The 17,381-nt window shown below is 36.4% G+C and overlaps 2 protein-coding genes across 2 annotated transcripts; one reads left to right on the top strand and one right to left on the bottom strand.

Annotated features, from left to right (window-relative positions):
- Positions 1 to 2,845, top strand: LOC143576215 (kinetochore protein SPC25 homolog). Its single transcript, XM_077060358.1, has 7 exons — positions 1 to 178; positions 1,094 to 1,159; positions 1,278 to 1,424; positions 1,516 to 1,629; positions 1,705 to 1,794; positions 1,880 to 2,002; positions 2,237 to 2,845. Exons 1-7 carry the CDS (start codon positions 1 to 3, stop codon positions 2,638 to 2,640), a joined length of 1,122 nt encoding a protein of 373 aa, XP_076916473.1. The 3' UTR covers positions 2,641 to 2,845.
- Positions 2,846 to 2,919: 74 nt separating this feature from the next.
- Positions 2,920 to 6,496, bottom strand: LOC143576216 (lysM domain receptor-like kinase 3). Its single transcript, XM_077060359.1, has 10 exons — positions 5,645 to 6,496; positions 4,843 to 5,025; positions 4,622 to 4,764; positions 4,438 to 4,527; positions 4,201 to 4,306; positions 3,810 to 3,961; positions 3,627 to 3,724; positions 3,392 to 3,530; positions 3,205 to 3,303; positions 2,920 to 3,085 (listed from the first exon to the last, which is right to left on the bottom strand). Exons 1-10 carry the CDS (start codon positions 6,288 to 6,290, stop codon positions 2,921 to 2,923), a joined length of 1,821 nt encoding a protein of 606 aa, XP_076916474.1. The 5' UTR covers positions 6,291 to 6,496; the 3' UTR covers position 2,920.
- Between the last annotated feature and the right edge of the window lie 10,885 nt (positions 6,497 to 17,381).

Genomic DNA, 17,381 nt, shown 5'->3' with positions numbered 1-17,381 from the left:
ATGCAAAGTGGTATAAGACCAGGAGATCGTAAAATCAAAGACAAAATGGCGGAAATTAGAATGATTTGCGGTAAAGAAATCGAGATTCAGCAAACCAAGTTCAAAAACGCAGAGCTTTCGCTACAAAAAACCCTTCAACCAATCAATTCAACCGCACAAGAAACAGTCTTGAATGAAGGTATGGGTTTTGTGTTACAAACCCTAAATTTAAACTCCAATTGGGTTTTTTTTAGGGGGGTTTAATTGGTGTATGCGCTTTGTTAAAACTTAAAAGTTAAAACCTAGGGTTTTGGTAGTCAAACTCAATGTTATAGAACTAGTTACGCTCTAGTCGGGCGGGGGGCGGTGGGGTACAGATTAGCGATTAATAGGTGGTTGGTTTTTAAAAAAGTGCACTTTAAGCGCACCGAAGCTTAGGCAAAGGCGCGCGGAAAAATGCGCATTAGAGGCGCACGCTTTTTGTACATCGGTCGTTTTTGTGATTCATAATGTTGTACCACATGCTTTATAGGTTGTATGTATCAGTCATTGTATATACTGATTCCTGGTAGGGGATGCTAAAAACCTATGAAATAAATAAAACAGTTTATATGAAGAAATTGTGCCTCGCGTAGGGAAATTGGATATCCCACGTCGCTTTTGTGAGCTTTTCGCTTTTTAAAACCAGGAATAGGGATTAATCGGATTGGAATTTTATATGTAATTTTTCAAAATTACACACAGTTTTTATATAAAATTTCAAATTCATTATAATTTTTAAGTACTTTTTGACTAATTGTTTACCAATTTTGACTGAATTCACTGATTTGGCCCGACTTTGAACTACTGATTATAGGGTCCGATTACATGAAATTGAAACGGTAAGCCAATGATTATTTATAGTTGCTGACTAATTACAAATTTTACAACATTGGTCAAACTTTGTATCTAATATCACAAATCAAACAACAACTTATAATCTTAGTTAAATTTGCACCTCTGCAACATTTGGAAAGTGATTTCTAATTTTAAAGCAAAATTACACGTTTTTCTGGATTGAATATACTTGAGTGAAGAACAACCATAACGTTGGTATATAATTTGGTTATTTCAGGAAAGATAGGGACGCTTAAAGCTCAACTGAGGGCGGTTGAGGATGACTTGGTGAAAGCTATTGCTGGTAATCTTTATGACTTTATTATACTTCTTATTATGTTATGATTGTTATCCATGTCAACATGAAAAGTAACAAGTTTACATCAACTTATATGTGTTTCCTTTTGCCAATGGATGCGCAGCAAAGACTCGAAAAGAGTCACAAAAGATGGCTATTGCAGATTCCATTTCTGATGCAAAAGCTAGAGTTGAAGAACTTAAAAAAATTGTGGTCGACCAGAGGACCCGAAAAGAGCAATATGCAGAAATCATATCACACCAATCTGAAGGTATTCTATGTTTCCCTTTATATTGTTCATTTACTGCATAAGTGTCCAGAAATCAACTAAATATTTTTTTCGTTTTTGTTTTTGTTAAAAGCTCTGAAAGAATGTGAGGAAAAACACGAGCAAGATGCAGGACGTAGAGAAGAAATAGAGGAGGCAATTTCATGGTACAATAAGGTGCTCGGCTTCAGAATTGAAAGGGGACGTGGTAAATAACTTTGTTTTTTAACAGAAATATTATCGCGAAAAATGAAAAATCTTACTTCTGATATTATTCTTTCAGGAATAAAATTTATATTCACAAATATAAATATGAAGAAACCAGATGAGGAGTATTTTTTCACCATTCGCCTCGAGAATGATAGTTATTGTTGTAAGTAATACCACTTGCTTATTTTTTAGCTTTGATTACGGTTTATATTATTAACAAGATTCTAATTTCTTGCTTCTGTTTTCAGTGCTTGAATGCTATCCACATGTGACCGAGGTCAACAAATTAATCGAGGAGCTTAATATTACTAACGGCTTGTATAATTTTGTTAGAATTATGAGAACAAAATTTCAAGAGATGGCAGCTGACGGTATTGTCTTGTTCTCTCTTGCACTATTTCCATTTACCAAAACGGGTCGGTTGGGTTGACCCGATACATTTTTTTTCTATTTTTGAAAATAAAAAAGTTGGTATGTATATTTTTGTTTGAAAAACTGATTTAGGAGGTTATATGTGTTAAGATTACACTTTGGTTGACTTTTGAGTTTTGACCTGTTTGGCCCATTTTCTTTTAAGTAGTATAATTTCTTACTCTGTTTTGCAGGAAATTTACATGAAACTGCTTCGCATCCTCAAGAAACTATAATATCCATGTCAGCACCGATATCTTCAGTCTCCACTGACAGTGGAAGCGCGTCCTCTGCAAAGAAGAATAACCTTAGACAAGCGGATAGAGTTAGCAGGAAAGCTAGACATGTTCAAGGGGTACAATCGTTCATTCAGTCTCCTGCATCTGCTTCATCTTTTCGTCGATTGCCACGGTTTAAGGTACAACTATTAATAAATATAACGAGATTTGAACTATCAATTTATGTGTCTACTGTTGTGGTTGTGGCAGGTAACGAAATGAAGATGAATGTTGCTATTTTGTCGTTGCAATCTAACTTTTGCTTCTTGTTATGCGCGTTTTGCTATCGGTGGCAAACTCTCATGTTTGCTTGTAATTAAGAATCTTTATGAGGATAAATACAATCTCAAGTGATCAAGTTCATTAGATGTGTGCAAAAGACAGTGTGAGCTAATATTTGATTTCGATATTGATTTTTGTTTTATTTAACGATACCATGTTATTAACGGTCGCTATTTATACAATGACTTATTGCTTGCTATAAGAATTCTTGTTAAGTCATATCTGCTAACTGAAACTATCTATTCGGTTCAATCAAATCAAGCATAATATGATTTATGAGTTTCTTGATAATAAATAATAATGCTTTGTGCAGCTGTTTCATCTTCCATCACACAACCCACTAAACACTTGACTTGACCCACCAAGTGATGCTTCCCATTCTATAGAGGCCATCACAATTTGACCCAATATTGTGACCACGTTGCGCATTTTGGGTCTATTAGCCGGATCTTCACTCATGCACTTGAAAGCTGTTTCAGCCATCTGAAACGCGTGTAAATTTATGTATCAGATACAACATAAAAATGACTACTTTTGGGGTGAGAAACCTTGCATTTTTGGTTGTTAGATGGATTTCAATATTAATATTAATATTTACTTACCTTACAAACTTCTTCTATAGGGTAGCTTCCTTTTAGATTGTTGTCAATTTGAGCTTCCAATGCAGCTGCTGAATCTTGATCTTTGAATATTACACGAATCTGAACGATATGAAACAAAAAAAAAATAAAAAAAATGGTTAACTGGAACCGGTGAAATCTTGATCTTTTGAATCTTGCTTGGACTTACCACTGAAACTAGTGTCTTGAGCTTGTTTGGTTCTTGCTTATCGCGTGCAAGTGCGTGTTGACCGGTTATCAGCTCTGCTAGAACCACCCCGAATGCAAAAACATCGGTTTTTGATGTGGTTTGCATTTCACTTATTGACCTTGCATAAACAAAATTGAAGATAAAAGTCATTCCAAAACACACATCCAAACACCACTAATATTCATTAGACACAAAGCAAAGATCGCAAACATACTCAGGAGCTAGATAGCCAGGTGTACCCACAACTCGTGTGGCTATTAACTCGTCTTCATTTGCGCGTTCGATGAATTTAGCAAGTCCAAAATCTGCAACCTACATGACTGCTAAAAGTTCATCTTCTTCTAATAAGAAAAAAATATATATGTTTTAACTAATGTTAATATTATCTTACACATACCTTTGCTTTGAGTCCCAAGTCAAGAAGTATATTACTTGTCTTAATATCTCGATGAACATAACGATCCTTTGTATGATCATGAATGTATTCGATTCCCCGAGCAGCGTCAAGTGCGATATTTGCTCTTGCTATCCATGTAAGCGGTTGGTGGCCTGATAACCAAAATGGGCAGGTTAACTAACATGTCAAACTGAGTTCGGGTTAGAATAGGTAAATTTTAATACCGGTTGGCTGACACGCAAACACTTTTTCATCTTCTTTTTTTTTCTTTAATATTGTAAACAGTTAAAGATTTTAAACATGATTAAAGTAGTTTGAAATAAAACGAGTTAGGACAAAGTATAACCAAAATCTACCCATTTAGCTAGTTATCGGGTTAGATGGATTTTACCTTTTAGCAACGGGTCTTGAAGATGGTCACTAAGCGTTCCGTTTGGGACATATTCATATACCAAATAAAGATGGTTGTCACCACTTGCATATCCTAGAAGTTGCACCTACAAAGCAAAGGGCATAAACTAATCATGTATTTTTTATAGTTGACAAAACTAAGCCTGACGATATAGACCGGTCGGGTAACGTGTCAACTGGGTTCAAGTCAAAAATTATATTGCTATAAAGTTCTTACCACATTATTATGGTGTATCCTACAAAGAACCTTAAGTTCTGCAAAGAACTCCTTTGACTTGTTAGATCTCATTTTCTTTATTGCAGCTTCCTGTCAAACATATAATTCAACAATAATGTTAAAATTAATGTATAAAAAAAAGTTATATATTATTATTTATTAGACATATTATTATAACTCATACCCTTTCTCTTATTATGCCAAAGTACACACTACCATATCCACCTTCTCCTATTTTTCTAGCTTCATCAAAATCATTTGTAGCCTGCTCAATCTCCTCCAAACTGATTATAACTGGTTTTTCCGACTCAATGTTTGATGCTGCCTCTGAATCATTGAAATATATAATTAGATATTTTTAGTACTGACTTTTTGGAAGATACTAACATTAAACATTAAACTAACCTTCCATGTCAACATTAAAAAAATGATTTTCGAGTGTCGTCTTCCCAACATTTGTTGTCTTTCTGATGGTTTTTGATTTGCGAGCACGACTTTTTCTATGAAGTAACAAGATCATGAAAACCGTCGTGACCAAAACCAAAGCCAAGACTACAAAGAGGATTATCTTCCAAGTCTTCATATTTGCTGTTATACACAATCATAAAATTTAAGTTGATATACAAAATAGTTAACAAAATGGGTAGGTCATGCGTCGAAAGAAACGAGCCGGGTTGACCTGAAACACTTTTTTCCAGCTTTTCTTTATAACATTTTGTAAATAATAGTTAGTGTGATGATTACAAAAACTATATTGTTATAATAATAATCAGTTTTTTCCAACTAAAATAGCATGCATTAGATAGGGGACAATAAACGAACACCAGTAACACCGTTAAACGGGCTGTATGGTCCATATGACATGACAAAAAATGGTCATATGAGACATATTAGGGCCAAATGTATGATTTTTTGACTGACACATAAATGACTGATGTGACCACTGACAGACCAGACCATATGTATGACCTTCTTTGACCCTGTCATATGGCCCATATGGTCCGGCCCGTAAGATGTGACAGCTGGGCTAGTGTACACTAATGTGGCGGTGTATTTAACTATTATAATGTCACCCTTAGACATACACTTTGGACGCAATATGCTTCATTCGAACCATTTCCTTATTAGCTTTACTTTTTCTTTATGTGACCCGTTTGACCCGTTAAAGATAAAACATAGCCCATGCTAGGTAAAAACGGATACTCACATTTCTTTGATGCTCGAATCTTGTTATCCGCTTGAGGGACAAATAGTACCCACCCGACATCCATATAATTAGGATCTTTAGTCAAAGCCTTGTTCATATTCTCAACTTCATTCTCTTTAGCAGAAAGAAGCTTAGAGATTCCGATTAAAGTATCTTCGGCTTGAATAGTATACGTAACAACTTTTTTCGATTCATCATCCAAACAACCACAAACAATATGCACATTAACTTGTTCATCATCTTGTTCACTAGCATACCACACTTGCCCACTATAATACTCATTTAATATGTATCCAACACTCTCTCCTGGCTTCCGTTTATAAACCGAATCATACATATAATACGCGTCACTATTATTATTAGCTTTCTCACAACCACATCGAACGGAAACTAGATAATCAATATTAGAGTTGTGCATAATTGGTGTGATACTTGAAGTGTTGACTGAGTAGAACGAGGCGATTTCTTCGAGCTTTTGGCCTTTGGATATGTGGTATAGATATGAGTCACATGTATGTGTGTAATCGGAACATGTTAATGGGTACATAAGTGATGATTTTATGACCTCATTAAGGGGAAGAACTTGTGTGAAAGATGTGATGAAGAGAGTAAGATAAAGAAAGTGAGTTGATGAAGTCATTAGCATCTTTCAAGAAAAAAATGTGTTGTTTGATATGCAAAGTAGCATAAAACTATATAAGTATACTTGGCTAGAGTTTGTACTTGCATGTTTGTTATCTAGTTAATAAAAAAGAGAACAAAAAGGGATCTTTTTATTTAAAAACACCAACATGAGAAAATAAAGGTGACAAAATGGACGGGTTAGATAACAAACCAAATTTTTAGGATGGTCAATAGGGTTGGGTTGACCCGCGTACACTTTCTATATTTATAACATAATGGTGTATGTCACTAGTTGAAAAACATTTAAGCAACCATGGAGTCATGGACTATGGTATTATATGTATGTGTAGCTTATGTTGAATGTGCATCGGCTCGAATCATGTAAATTAGAATACTTTTTATAAAATCGAGTTTGCATTCTGACTGTTATACAATCGTTTTTTTTCACTAGATGCACGATATGCACATGCCATATTTTGAAACAAGTGAATGTCTCATTGACTTTTATGTGTTTAAATGTTCTATGTGTGATCATCTTGCTAATGACTTCTTTTACTCAATATCAGAAAATGACTTTATGATGTCAAAGTCAACATCTTCATGAAAGTTTTCTATTGAAGTTCTTTGGCTCTTGGCAGAAAGACAGGAAGAAATTCCTAACATATACATTTTTTCTGAAAGGCTTCAACATATGCATACATACATATAATACACACACATATCTTTATATAGATATGCATATTATAATGAACATGTCTATATGCATGGCCTGCTATATGTCTCCATCATCTTTGGTAATTCCTCCTACAATCATGAGAATTTTGAGATCATGCATATTTTTGGGCCCATTTTATAGGGCTGAAGGTGACAACATATTTGGGCCCATGAGGATTAAATAAGATGAAGATCAGGGAAATTAAATATTTATTTTTTTAACATATTGAGAATATTCTTTCGGGTTAGCTTAGCATTATATTTGAAATAGATATGAGATGTGATAATAATATTCATTTGTCTCAATCAAGTACACCTTCTATATGATATAATTACTGAACCAAATGTTGAGATGGTTAAATTCGGTTCTATTGATATTAAAATATGAGGTTAAGATGTCAAAATGATGATTTTTAGTGGAATTGTTATTTTTAAGTCGCATACGCTAACAAATGATGAATTAGCAAGTTTATTGTTCGAAGTTAGCTTTATCAAATCGCTTACATCTATATGAGTTCGTTGAAAGTGTTGGTAGTGCGAGTGGAAATGATAAAAAAAGAAATAGTAAACGGGTCGAAATAAAATCATTCAAAAATAAATGATGCTCAATGTATAAGAAAATACTAATTAGTATGTGTAGTAACTAAAGATGTGAAAATGTGCTTCACACTCAAAGAAACACTCTACTGGTAACCGGCTTTTATGAAATCGACAAAAGGAGGAAAGAGGCTTGCAAATTGAAGATTGAAAAAGGAAAAGCGAGTTTACACATCATTGAGTTTGAAAGTATATATAAACTATTTGACTCTTCATATGAACTGTAAATTATAAGTCTTTGATTGTCAATGTGAGTTGTGATTATATATGTATTGACTCATAGTGCATACATGTGATAAATGGTTCAAAGTGAGATAAGTCAAGAGATTACATAAAAGAGGTGATATATAAATGAGAAACAATATTAATATAGACAAAGTACATAAGTGAAAATATGGTGTCCAAATAGTTTAAATGAAAATTGTGTGTGTCTTTAAAATCTATGAGTTATATATTGACATGATATTGTGTAATGGTTCCAAAATAAAAGAACAAGAAGAGAATTTAGATTAGTCCTTTTTATGAAATTAGTTATGTATCAAATTAACACTAAAATTTCTAAGCAAATTCCTTCACCGCATACTATATTTTAAAAAATCTGTGACAATTTGTGAAAATATTATAAAAAGTTTTCTTTTTAACAAAAATCATGGTTTTACACGCGAAGAAATAGTTCAATGGTCCCAAATACATTAAGCAAATTCCAAGCTGAAAAGTGTCATGATAGATTTGTGAAACACTCAAATTCCATGGCTCTATGCTATCCACATAAAAAGAGTGTAAGCCATATAATTATTTTTATGATAGATAAAATGGTAATGTTAAGGTTTACTATGAGTGAACCAGAAAAGAAAGCTTGCTTAAGTTCATAAAAAAAATACTTTTGTAGCAAACAAATATAGTATAGACGCATGAGGTCTTTTTAAATGGTAGGCTGATGCATGTACAATTGTACATAACTTCATTGAGTTCTATTTGCAATTAAACATTTTTTTTCACATCAAGTTGATGTATATGATATGTCTTGGAGAGTCATGATAAGTGCTAAATTTTGATAAATTAAATGTAAACGCAGTTTATACTTACCTTTCGAGTCTTATCATCACTTCCGAAAAGTTACACTTACCTTTTAACACGTTATGTGTCATGTTTTATGTTTGCCAGGCATACAATTTTTTCTTTTTCAGAATCCACATTGATTGCATTTACACGAGGTGGACGGGACATGCATCAAAGCGTAAAACTTCATATTTGAAGGTCTTTTCACCGCATAAAAAATTTGAACCAAATCTACGAAATAATTGAATTTTTGACATTGAATCCCTTATTTTTGCAAGCTCTTTAAAATTCGAGTTAGATTCAGCTTCTTTTCATATTGATAGGAGTAGGTACTTGTTGCTCGCTGTCTACTAAATGAGTGTGGCAGGCAATGAGTAAAAGAATGAATCCCCACCAAGTCAGTGATGAGAAAGAGTCTGTTGCAGTGTACCCGCATGCATTTTCAACCATTTCTCCAAAAGAATGACTATCTGTAATAAAGCATAGACCAAACCTCTTACTTTTGATAAAAAAAACGTTAAATCTGTCATTCATAGCCATTTTAATCCAGGTCATGTAGGATAGACAGACACCAACATTGTCACACCCCGACCAAAGGCGGCGGAACATGCCGGGGTGCAACGATTGCTCATAAGCGCATGACACTATTTAAAGCGACAATATTTAACAAACTCATTTCATTTCACATCATCGAAAATGTCACATAACCAAATATTCATAACTCAAATACAACAAAATATAACAAAATATAGCAAATCAAATATTGTTCAGTTTTGCTAATATCCTAACGGTATTTGTGACGTTTTCTTCACCGAACTCCATAATCAACCTAGATGCAAACCTGTAACATTTCATAAAATAAAGTTTATCAACACAAAGGTTGGTGAGCAATTCATAAGTTTGAACAATAGATATATAGTATGAAAAGCCACAAAACTAGTATACAAAACCATAAATAATAGCTATAAACTTGGATAAATAGTTATCGCTAACAAGTTAGCGACACCCAACTATAAGGGGTTGCCAAATAGTTTAGGATTTTATAGTTATCGTTAATTGCATTAAGTTAACGACACCTTGCCATGAGGGGTTGCCAAATGGTCTAGGATTTATAGTTCCACCATCCAAAAGCGATAAACACATAGTCAAATAAGCATAGAACACCAAATCGAGCAATTATTCAAGTAATGTATACAACAACGTTTGTGGTTTAAGACCCAAGTATAAAAAATTTAGTTTAGATAAGTTGAAATGTCACCCCCAAAATAAAAGATAGAAAACGGGGTATGAAGTTACTCAAATTCAAGTAATAAACTTGAAAGATTGATTATTTGGAGATTTGCCGGAACGACGAGTTTAACGTATGAAGCCTAAATAAAAGAAAGTCTTGGATTTAGAAAGGTTGTCTTGAAGATCTTTAAATAAAATAATTGTTGCAAAAACTAATCAATTAAAGTTCAAGGTTTAAAATGTAATTATTTAAGAATTTATAATAATAACCCTTTTAAAAAATGTAAGTTTGCTCAAAACCGGGTTAAAGTATCTAACCTTAATATTTACTTAACCAATGTTAAGTAATAAGGTGGGGAAAATGCTAAAATGCAAGTTCCATTAGGCTAAAGATACTAAAACGGGTTTTTAACGAGTGTTCGGGTTGTCGGTTCGGGTCTTGACAAATGGTCAAACTCAAAGTCAACTTTCCAAAATATTAATTGTTATGAGATAACTCATTAAAACATACTAACACTTAACCAAGTATGTAGATCTATTGTTTAGAACTAACAACGCACGTTAAGCGAGTGTTCGGTTTTGTCGGTCCAAGCTATGTTATGAGATCAAGTTGGATCCAGCTATTCCAAGTACTTAAGAAAATAATTAAAATCAGTTTGTAAACTATTTTTTTAAAGAAATATACAAGTCTTGATAACTAAAAACACACTTTTGTGTCTTAAGCGAGTAAAAGTCGGTATAGTTCGGTCTCCATCTCACAAATAGTTCATAGATGGTTTCTACATGCCCAAATATCATAGAACTTATATATTGGTTTATAAATGAAGAAAACTTAAATTTTACAACAAAAAAGTTAACTACAAGTCTTTTAAGCAAAAGTTTCGGTTTAGTTCGGTTTCCATCTCCCAACGAGTTCATAGATGGATTCCATATGCTTAATATCAAAGAACTTGTAAAAATGATTTTTGAAACTCAAATCTAGCAATAAACATGTTTAACAACTATTTTAACAAAACTAGTAAACAAAAGTTCGGTTTCCGGTTTGGACTAGTTTCGGTTAAACCGAGGTTAGTCTTATACAAACCCACACCCTGGAACTTGTAAATAAGATGAACAAAATAAAGGGTTAGAAGTTAGTCATAAGTGATATGTATAATAAGTTATGTGTGTGTAAATATATATCAAGAACACGAAGTCCTCCATGAAGCCTTGCCTTATGACATTCGAAACTTAACCAACCAAAGTCGGTGAAGTAACAAATAAAGGAAACAAGGGGTGTGTATTATATATATGTTGTACCACCATATTCAAGAGTTAGTAATGTTAGATGAACAAGTTAGAATGAAAGACTATAGTTAGTTTGACTTGAGAAGTCAAAACTTCAAGAATACATAAGAAATAACAACCTTGAATCTATGGAGTTTGAGAGAGTTTTTGGAGATGTAGCAAGAGTAAAATGAAGAAGATGGGTGTGCATATATAGGGAAGGAGTGAAGGGTTGGGTATAAAGATTCTTTTATGGTTTGCATAAAAATGGGTATGTTTAAATGGTCAAACAATGCATAATATAAAAAAAATATATTTTATATATTTTAAATGACAAGATCCAATATTTTATATATTTGAAATGTTCGGGTTACAAACGGGTCGGGTTTACATAACAAAAGTGACCCGAAATTGACGAATGTCACAGTATTCCCTACTTTAGGAAATTTCGTCCCGAAATTAAGATGAAGACGACGATGCAAACAAATGTGGATACTTCTCTTTCATTGTGTCTTCTCGTTCCCAAGTAAACTCCGCGCCGCGCCGTGATTCCCAACGAACTTTTACTAACCGAATACGACTACGCTTGGTTTTCTTCTCGTTGCGATCCGTAATCTCAACGGGTCGTTCAACCATAATCATAGACTCATCAACATGAACTTTATCGAGGGGTATATGAAGATTACCCTCGGCTAGGCACTTTTTGAGATTCGAAACATGAAATGTCGGATGAACACCGGCAAGTTCTTGCGGTAGTTCAAGTCGATACGCTACTTTCCCAACACGCTCAAGAATTTTAAAAGGACCAACGAAACGAGGAGCTAGTTTACCCTTCTTTCCAAAATGGACTACCCCCTTCCAATGAGATACTTTTAGAAGGACAAGATCGTCAACATTAAATTCGATCGGTTTTCGCCGTTTGTCAGCGTAACTCTTTTGACGATTTCTAGCGGTTAGGAGATTTTTACGGATTTGATCAATGACGTCGGTGGCTTCTTGGACCATTTCGGGTCCCGTGATTTGAGCTTCACCGATTTCGTTCCAACAAATCGGGGAACGACATTTACGACCGTAAAGAGCTTGAAAATGAGCCACATCAATGCTAGAGTGGTAGCTATTGTTGTAGGAGAATTCGATGAATGGAAGATGAGAATCCCAATTCCCACCGAAATCAAGAACACATGCTCGTAGCATATCCTCGAGTGTTTGGATTGTACGTTCGGATTGACCGTCCGTTTGAGGATGATAAGCGGTGCTAAGATCGAGACGTGTTCCCAAAGCTTCTAGAAGTGAACGCCAAAAATGAGAGGTAAAACGGGCATCGCGGTCGGAGATGATAGACAATGGCAAATCGTGTCGGCACACGATTTCCCGAACATAGATCTGAGCAAGCTGCTCGACAGAATACTTCTCGTGGATCGGAATGAAATGAGCAGATTTGGTTAATCGATCGATGATCACCCAAATGCTATCGTTGCCTTTTTGGGTTTTGGGTAATTTGGTGATAAAGTCCATAGCAATGTCTTCCCATTTCCAAACGGGAATCGGTGGTTGCTCGAGTAGACCAAAAGGTCTTTGATGTTCGGCTTTGACTTTCGAGCAAGTAAGACATTTAGATACAAACAACGCTACGTCCTTTTTCATACCCGGCCACCAAAAGGTAGCACGAAGATCGAAGTACATCTTATCCGCACCGAGATGAACGGAATAGTGCAAATTATGAGCTTCGTCGAGAATACAAGTACGAAGGTCATCGCGATCGGGAACCCACAAACGATTGAGAAAATACAAAAGACCATCGGGTTTGGTTTCGAGTTGAAGTTTGGCTCCACATGACATTTCGTCATACATGTTACCTTCTTCAACGGAGGTGCGTTGAGCTTGAAAGATACGAATTTGAAGATCGGTTTGAACAATGACGCTTAGAAGCAGAACGGATTTAATATTAACCTTTCGACTTAGGGCGTCGGCGACAACATTCGCTTTACCGGGGTGGTAGCGAATCTCGCAGTCGTAATCACTAAGTAATTCGGCCCATCGTCGTTGTCTCATGTTGAGATCTTTTTGGTCAAAAATGTGTTGAAGACTTTTATGATCGGTAAAAACCACACATTTTGTTCCATAAAGGTAATGTCTCCATATTTTGAGAGCGAAAACGACGGCACCAAGTTCGAGATCGTGAGTCGTATAGTTCTTCTCGTTGACCTTAAGTTGCCTTGATGCGTATGCGATGACTTGACCTCGTTGCATGAGAACACAAACAAGTCCTTGATGGGATGCATCACAAAATACAACAAAATCGTCGTTTCCATCGTGAAGAGTTAGAATAAGAGCATTGCAAAGCATGTCCTTGAGAGTACAAAAGGCTTCCTCTTGCTTTGAACCCCAATCGAAGGGTTGTCCCTTATGGGTGAGAGAGGTAAGAGGCAAAGAGATCTTGGAAAAATTCCGAATGAAACGCCGATAATATCCGGCCAAACCGAGGAAGGATCGAATTTCCGTGGGAGTCGTTAGAGTTTTCCAATCCTTAACAGCCTCAATTTTAGCGGGATCAACATGAATACCTTTGTCGTTTACGATATGTCCCAAAAATTGAACTTCCTCGAGCCAAAATTCACATTTGGAGAATTTGGCAAAGAGTTGTTCGTTTCTAAGGAGCTCGAGAATGGAACGCAAATGATGTTCATGTTCGGCTTTGGATTTAGAGAAGATAAGGATGTCATCAATAAAGACAATAACGAATTTATCAAGGAATGATTTACAAACGCGGTTCATGAGGTCCATAAACACCGCGGGTGCATTTGTTAACCCGAAGGGCTTAACCAAAAATTCGAAATGTCTATATCGAGTACGGAAAGCGGTTTTTGGAATGTCTTCTTCGCAAACACGCAATTGATGATAACCCGATCGAAGATCAATTTTGGAGAAACAAGTTGCGCCTTGAAGTTGGTCGAATAAGTCGTCGATACGTGGCAATGGATAACGATTTTTAATAGTAAGTTTGTTGAGTTCTCGATAATCGATGCACATACGAAACGAACCATCCTTCTTTTTCACGAAGAGAACAGGAGCGCCCCAAGGAGAAGAGCTTGGACGAATGAAGCCTTTATCGGAAAGTTCTTCGAGTTGGTTTGATATTTCTTGCATTTCCAACGGGGCTAGAAGATAAGGAGCCTTGGCCACGGGCATCGCGCCGGGCACAAGATCGATTTGGAATTCAATCGGACGAACGGGAGGAAGACCGGTAACATCATCGGGAAAGACATCAAGGAAATCATGAACAATAGGAATATCTTGGATCTTCCTTTCCTTTTTGTCTTTTGTCACCGAGAGAGCTAAAAACCGAACGTATTTTTGGCGTAAGTACTTTTGCGATTGAGCACACGACATGAGATTTAGCCTTCGAGACGTTGTGTTTCCAAAGACCTTAAGAACCTTGCCGTTGACAAGCGGAATGCGAATGAATTTATCAAAACAAACGACTTCGGCACGGTGCAAAGACAACCAATCCATGCCTACTATGACATCGAAGCTACCCATTTGCATCGGGATGAGATCGATGGAGAATTTATGCTTAGAAAGAATAAGAGAGCAATCGCGGATGACGGAATTGATGGTAATAGAATTTCCATTGGCGACTTCAACAGAGAACGGTCGGGAAAGCTTAGTTTGAGGCATCGCAAGTTTCGACTCAAATTTCAAAGAAATAAAACTTCTATCGGCACCGGTATCAAATAAAATAGAAGCCAAATGATAGTTCACCAAAAACATACCGTTCACAACATCGTTTGCCATTTGAGCTTGATTTGCATTCATCATAAACGCCCGCCCTTGATTACCATGGTTGACTTGATGTGCTTGTTGTGGAGGTGGAGGTGGTGCTTGGATTGTTTGGATGGGTTGGATGAGTGGTGCATTGAGTTGGGGAATTTGGGGTTGGTAAGTTTGAACTTGGTAAGCTTGTGTTTGGTAGTATGGTATGGTTACGGTTTGAGCTTGGTTGGCAAAAGCTAAACGTGGGCAATTTTGGCGGAAATGGTTGGGATCACCACAATTAAAGCAAGCTCGGGGTTGTTGGGGTTGGTTTGATGGGTATGGTGCATAGCGGTTTTGGGCATTTTGGGGAAAGTTTCTTGGTTGGGTTGGTGGGTTAGGTTGGTTGGGTTGGTTTCGTTGGGTGGATCGGCATGTGTTGGAGAAGTGACCAAATCGGTTACAAATTGTACAATGGCGACACGGCGAGTTCGTTGGGTGGTGAAGTTGGCAAGTGTTACATAGTGGGGAGTTACCAATATAAGGTTTTCTGTTTTGGGGAAAAGTTTGGGCTTGTTGTGGTGGTTGAGGTTGGGTGACGGCAAAGTTTCGGTAATTAGTCTTGGGTTTCTTCTTGTTGTTGTTGTTGTTGTGTCGGGAGGAGTTGGAGTAGTTTGTAGCTTGTGGTGCGGGTTCAATCTTGGCTTGGGGAGCGGGCTCGGTTTTGGCTTTCTCGATTGTTTTCTTGAGGGTTAGGGTACCCTCCTTCACGTGATTTTCCGATAGCCAACCGGCTAACGTGATGGCTTCCTCAAGGTTCGCGGGTTTGCTACTCATGACTGAGTCCCGGATTTTCATCTGTAAACCCCCAATATATTTGTCAATTTCACGTTCGGTTGGGGTGACCAAGTGAGGTACAAGAATGCTTAGCTCGTGGAAACGGAGCGAGTAAGCGGCGTTATCACCACCTTCTTGTTTTAAGTCCCAAAATTCTACCTCAAGCTTTTGGAGCTCGTGTTTAGGACAGAATTTCTTCTTCATCAGCGCCTTGAGCTCGGCCCATGGAAGAGCCATGGCCACATCCGTACCTTGGAGGTGCATGACACTACCCCACCATGTTAGGGCGGTTCCCCTAAACATGCTTGAAGCGAAGTTTGTCTTTTTCGCTTCGGGGCATTCGCTGTGTAAAAACACATTCTCCACAGATTCGAACCACTGCAACAACGTAGTCGCATAGTTGGTTCCATAGAATTCGGACGGGTTGGCACTAGAAAATTGTTTAAGCAGGTAGGATGCGGGTTTGGGCTCAATAGGTGCAACAACGGGTGCGGGTTGGTTTGCTTGTATTTGGGTTATTAGTTCGGGAATCACAGCGGCCATTTGCTTGGCGATGATGGCGGCCATACGTCGAGTGGAGTTCTTGCGCGGTTGGCGTCTTAGCGGAGGCATGCTAAAAAATTATAAAGAAAATGGGATAAGTTTTTGGGTAAAAGGAAATGAATATAAAGGTGTATAAAATAAAATAAGATTTCGATTTTTGATTTGTGAATTCTAGAGTTAGTATGGAGAAGATGTTAGTGTTAGATAAAATATAAAACTTTGTTTATAAATAACAAAACCGAAAACAATAGTAAATGGTTTTTTTTTTTTTGAGAATTTAAAGCTTAAAAATTTGAGATTTTGAGATTTATAGAGTTGGAAAAATCGTGCATGACCACCATGACTTGATATTCTAACACTAAAAAGTTTTATAAAAAAACATATTGGAGTCTAAACATGTGTACGAACCACCGAAACTTTTTCATGTTTTCGACTCAAATAACGATAATAACAAAATAAATCGAGATACAACGTCATGTCAAAACACTAGTCCACGAAATCACCGTAGTTCTATTGTTTTAACACCGAAAATTAGGATGGCGACCGGAACGCTCGTATTCGACTACTTAAAGCATTGATGTAAGGCCCCGAACCCGGTGACCCTACTTTAGCGTCGGATTTACTCATAAACACAGTCCTTCAAATCAGAGTTTATTAAAACTTTTCGCGGAATATAAAACATCAATCATTTGTTACAAAACATTAAATCTTTTCTTTGATACCATAACACAAAACTTTATATTTGAAATATCTTTACTTCTTTCTTCATATGCCAGCCGTTCAATCCATGCCGTGTGTCATCCTCATGCTAACTCTATAATCAGCTCACCTGCGTGCATACTAAAAGTCAGCTACGCTGAGTGAGTTCTAGTTAATCGAACGCCATACAATACATACACATACATACATATCTGTAGATACATATCCATACTTCACTAGTTACCCTTCTGTTCTACATACATACTTGCTACCATACATACATACATATCTACAATCACTAACCTCAGTCTACCGAGAGTACGTTCATAGTTCACCGTCTATACCTGTACTCAAGGTCGTGAACACGTACAAGGTTCGCAGTCCTTACCTATGTTCACCATTTATGGTACGTACA

This window comes from Bidens hawaiensis, unplaced genomic scaffold (assembly GCF_021521415.1).
Source record: "Bidens hawaiensis isolate Kalapana, Puna unplaced genomic scaffold, B.hawaiensis_p1.1 tig00028026_1, whole genome shotgun sequence".
In the NCBI taxonomy this organism is placed as follows: Eukaryota; Viridiplantae; Streptophyta; class Magnoliopsida; order Asterales; family Asteraceae; genus Bidens; species Bidens hawaiensis.
The sequence above is the reverse complement of the archived record's forward strand: the minus strand, read 5'-3'. Positions and strand labels throughout refer to the sequence as shown.

Excerpts from the sequence above, each read along its gene's own strand:
- LOC143576216 (XM_077060359.1), bottom strand. The coding sequence starts at position 6,290 with ATGCTAATGACTTCATCAACTCACTTTCTTTATCTTACTCTCTTCATC. Across the intron at positions 5,026-5,644 it reads GATTCGAGCATCAAAGAAAT|CAAATATGAAGACTTGGAAG; the intron begins GTGAGTATCCGT and ends TGTGTATAACAG. Across the intron at positions 3,086-3,204 it reads CTATAGAAGAAGTTTGTAAG|ATGGCTGAAACAGCTTTCAA; the intron begins GTAAGTAAATAT and ends CACGCGTTTCAG.
- LOC143576215 (XM_077060358.1), top strand. The coding sequence starts at position 1 with ATGCAAAGTGGTATAAGACCAGGAGATCGTAAAATCAAAGACAAAATG. Across the intron at positions 1,425-1,515 it reads CATATCACACCAATCTGAAG|CTCTGAAAGAATGTGAGGAA; the intron begins GTATTCTATGTT and ends TTTTGTTAAAAG. Across the intron at positions 2,003-2,236 it reads TCAAGAGATGGCAGCTGACG|GAAATTTACATGAAACTGCT; the intron begins GTATTGTCTTGT and ends TCTGTTTTGCAG.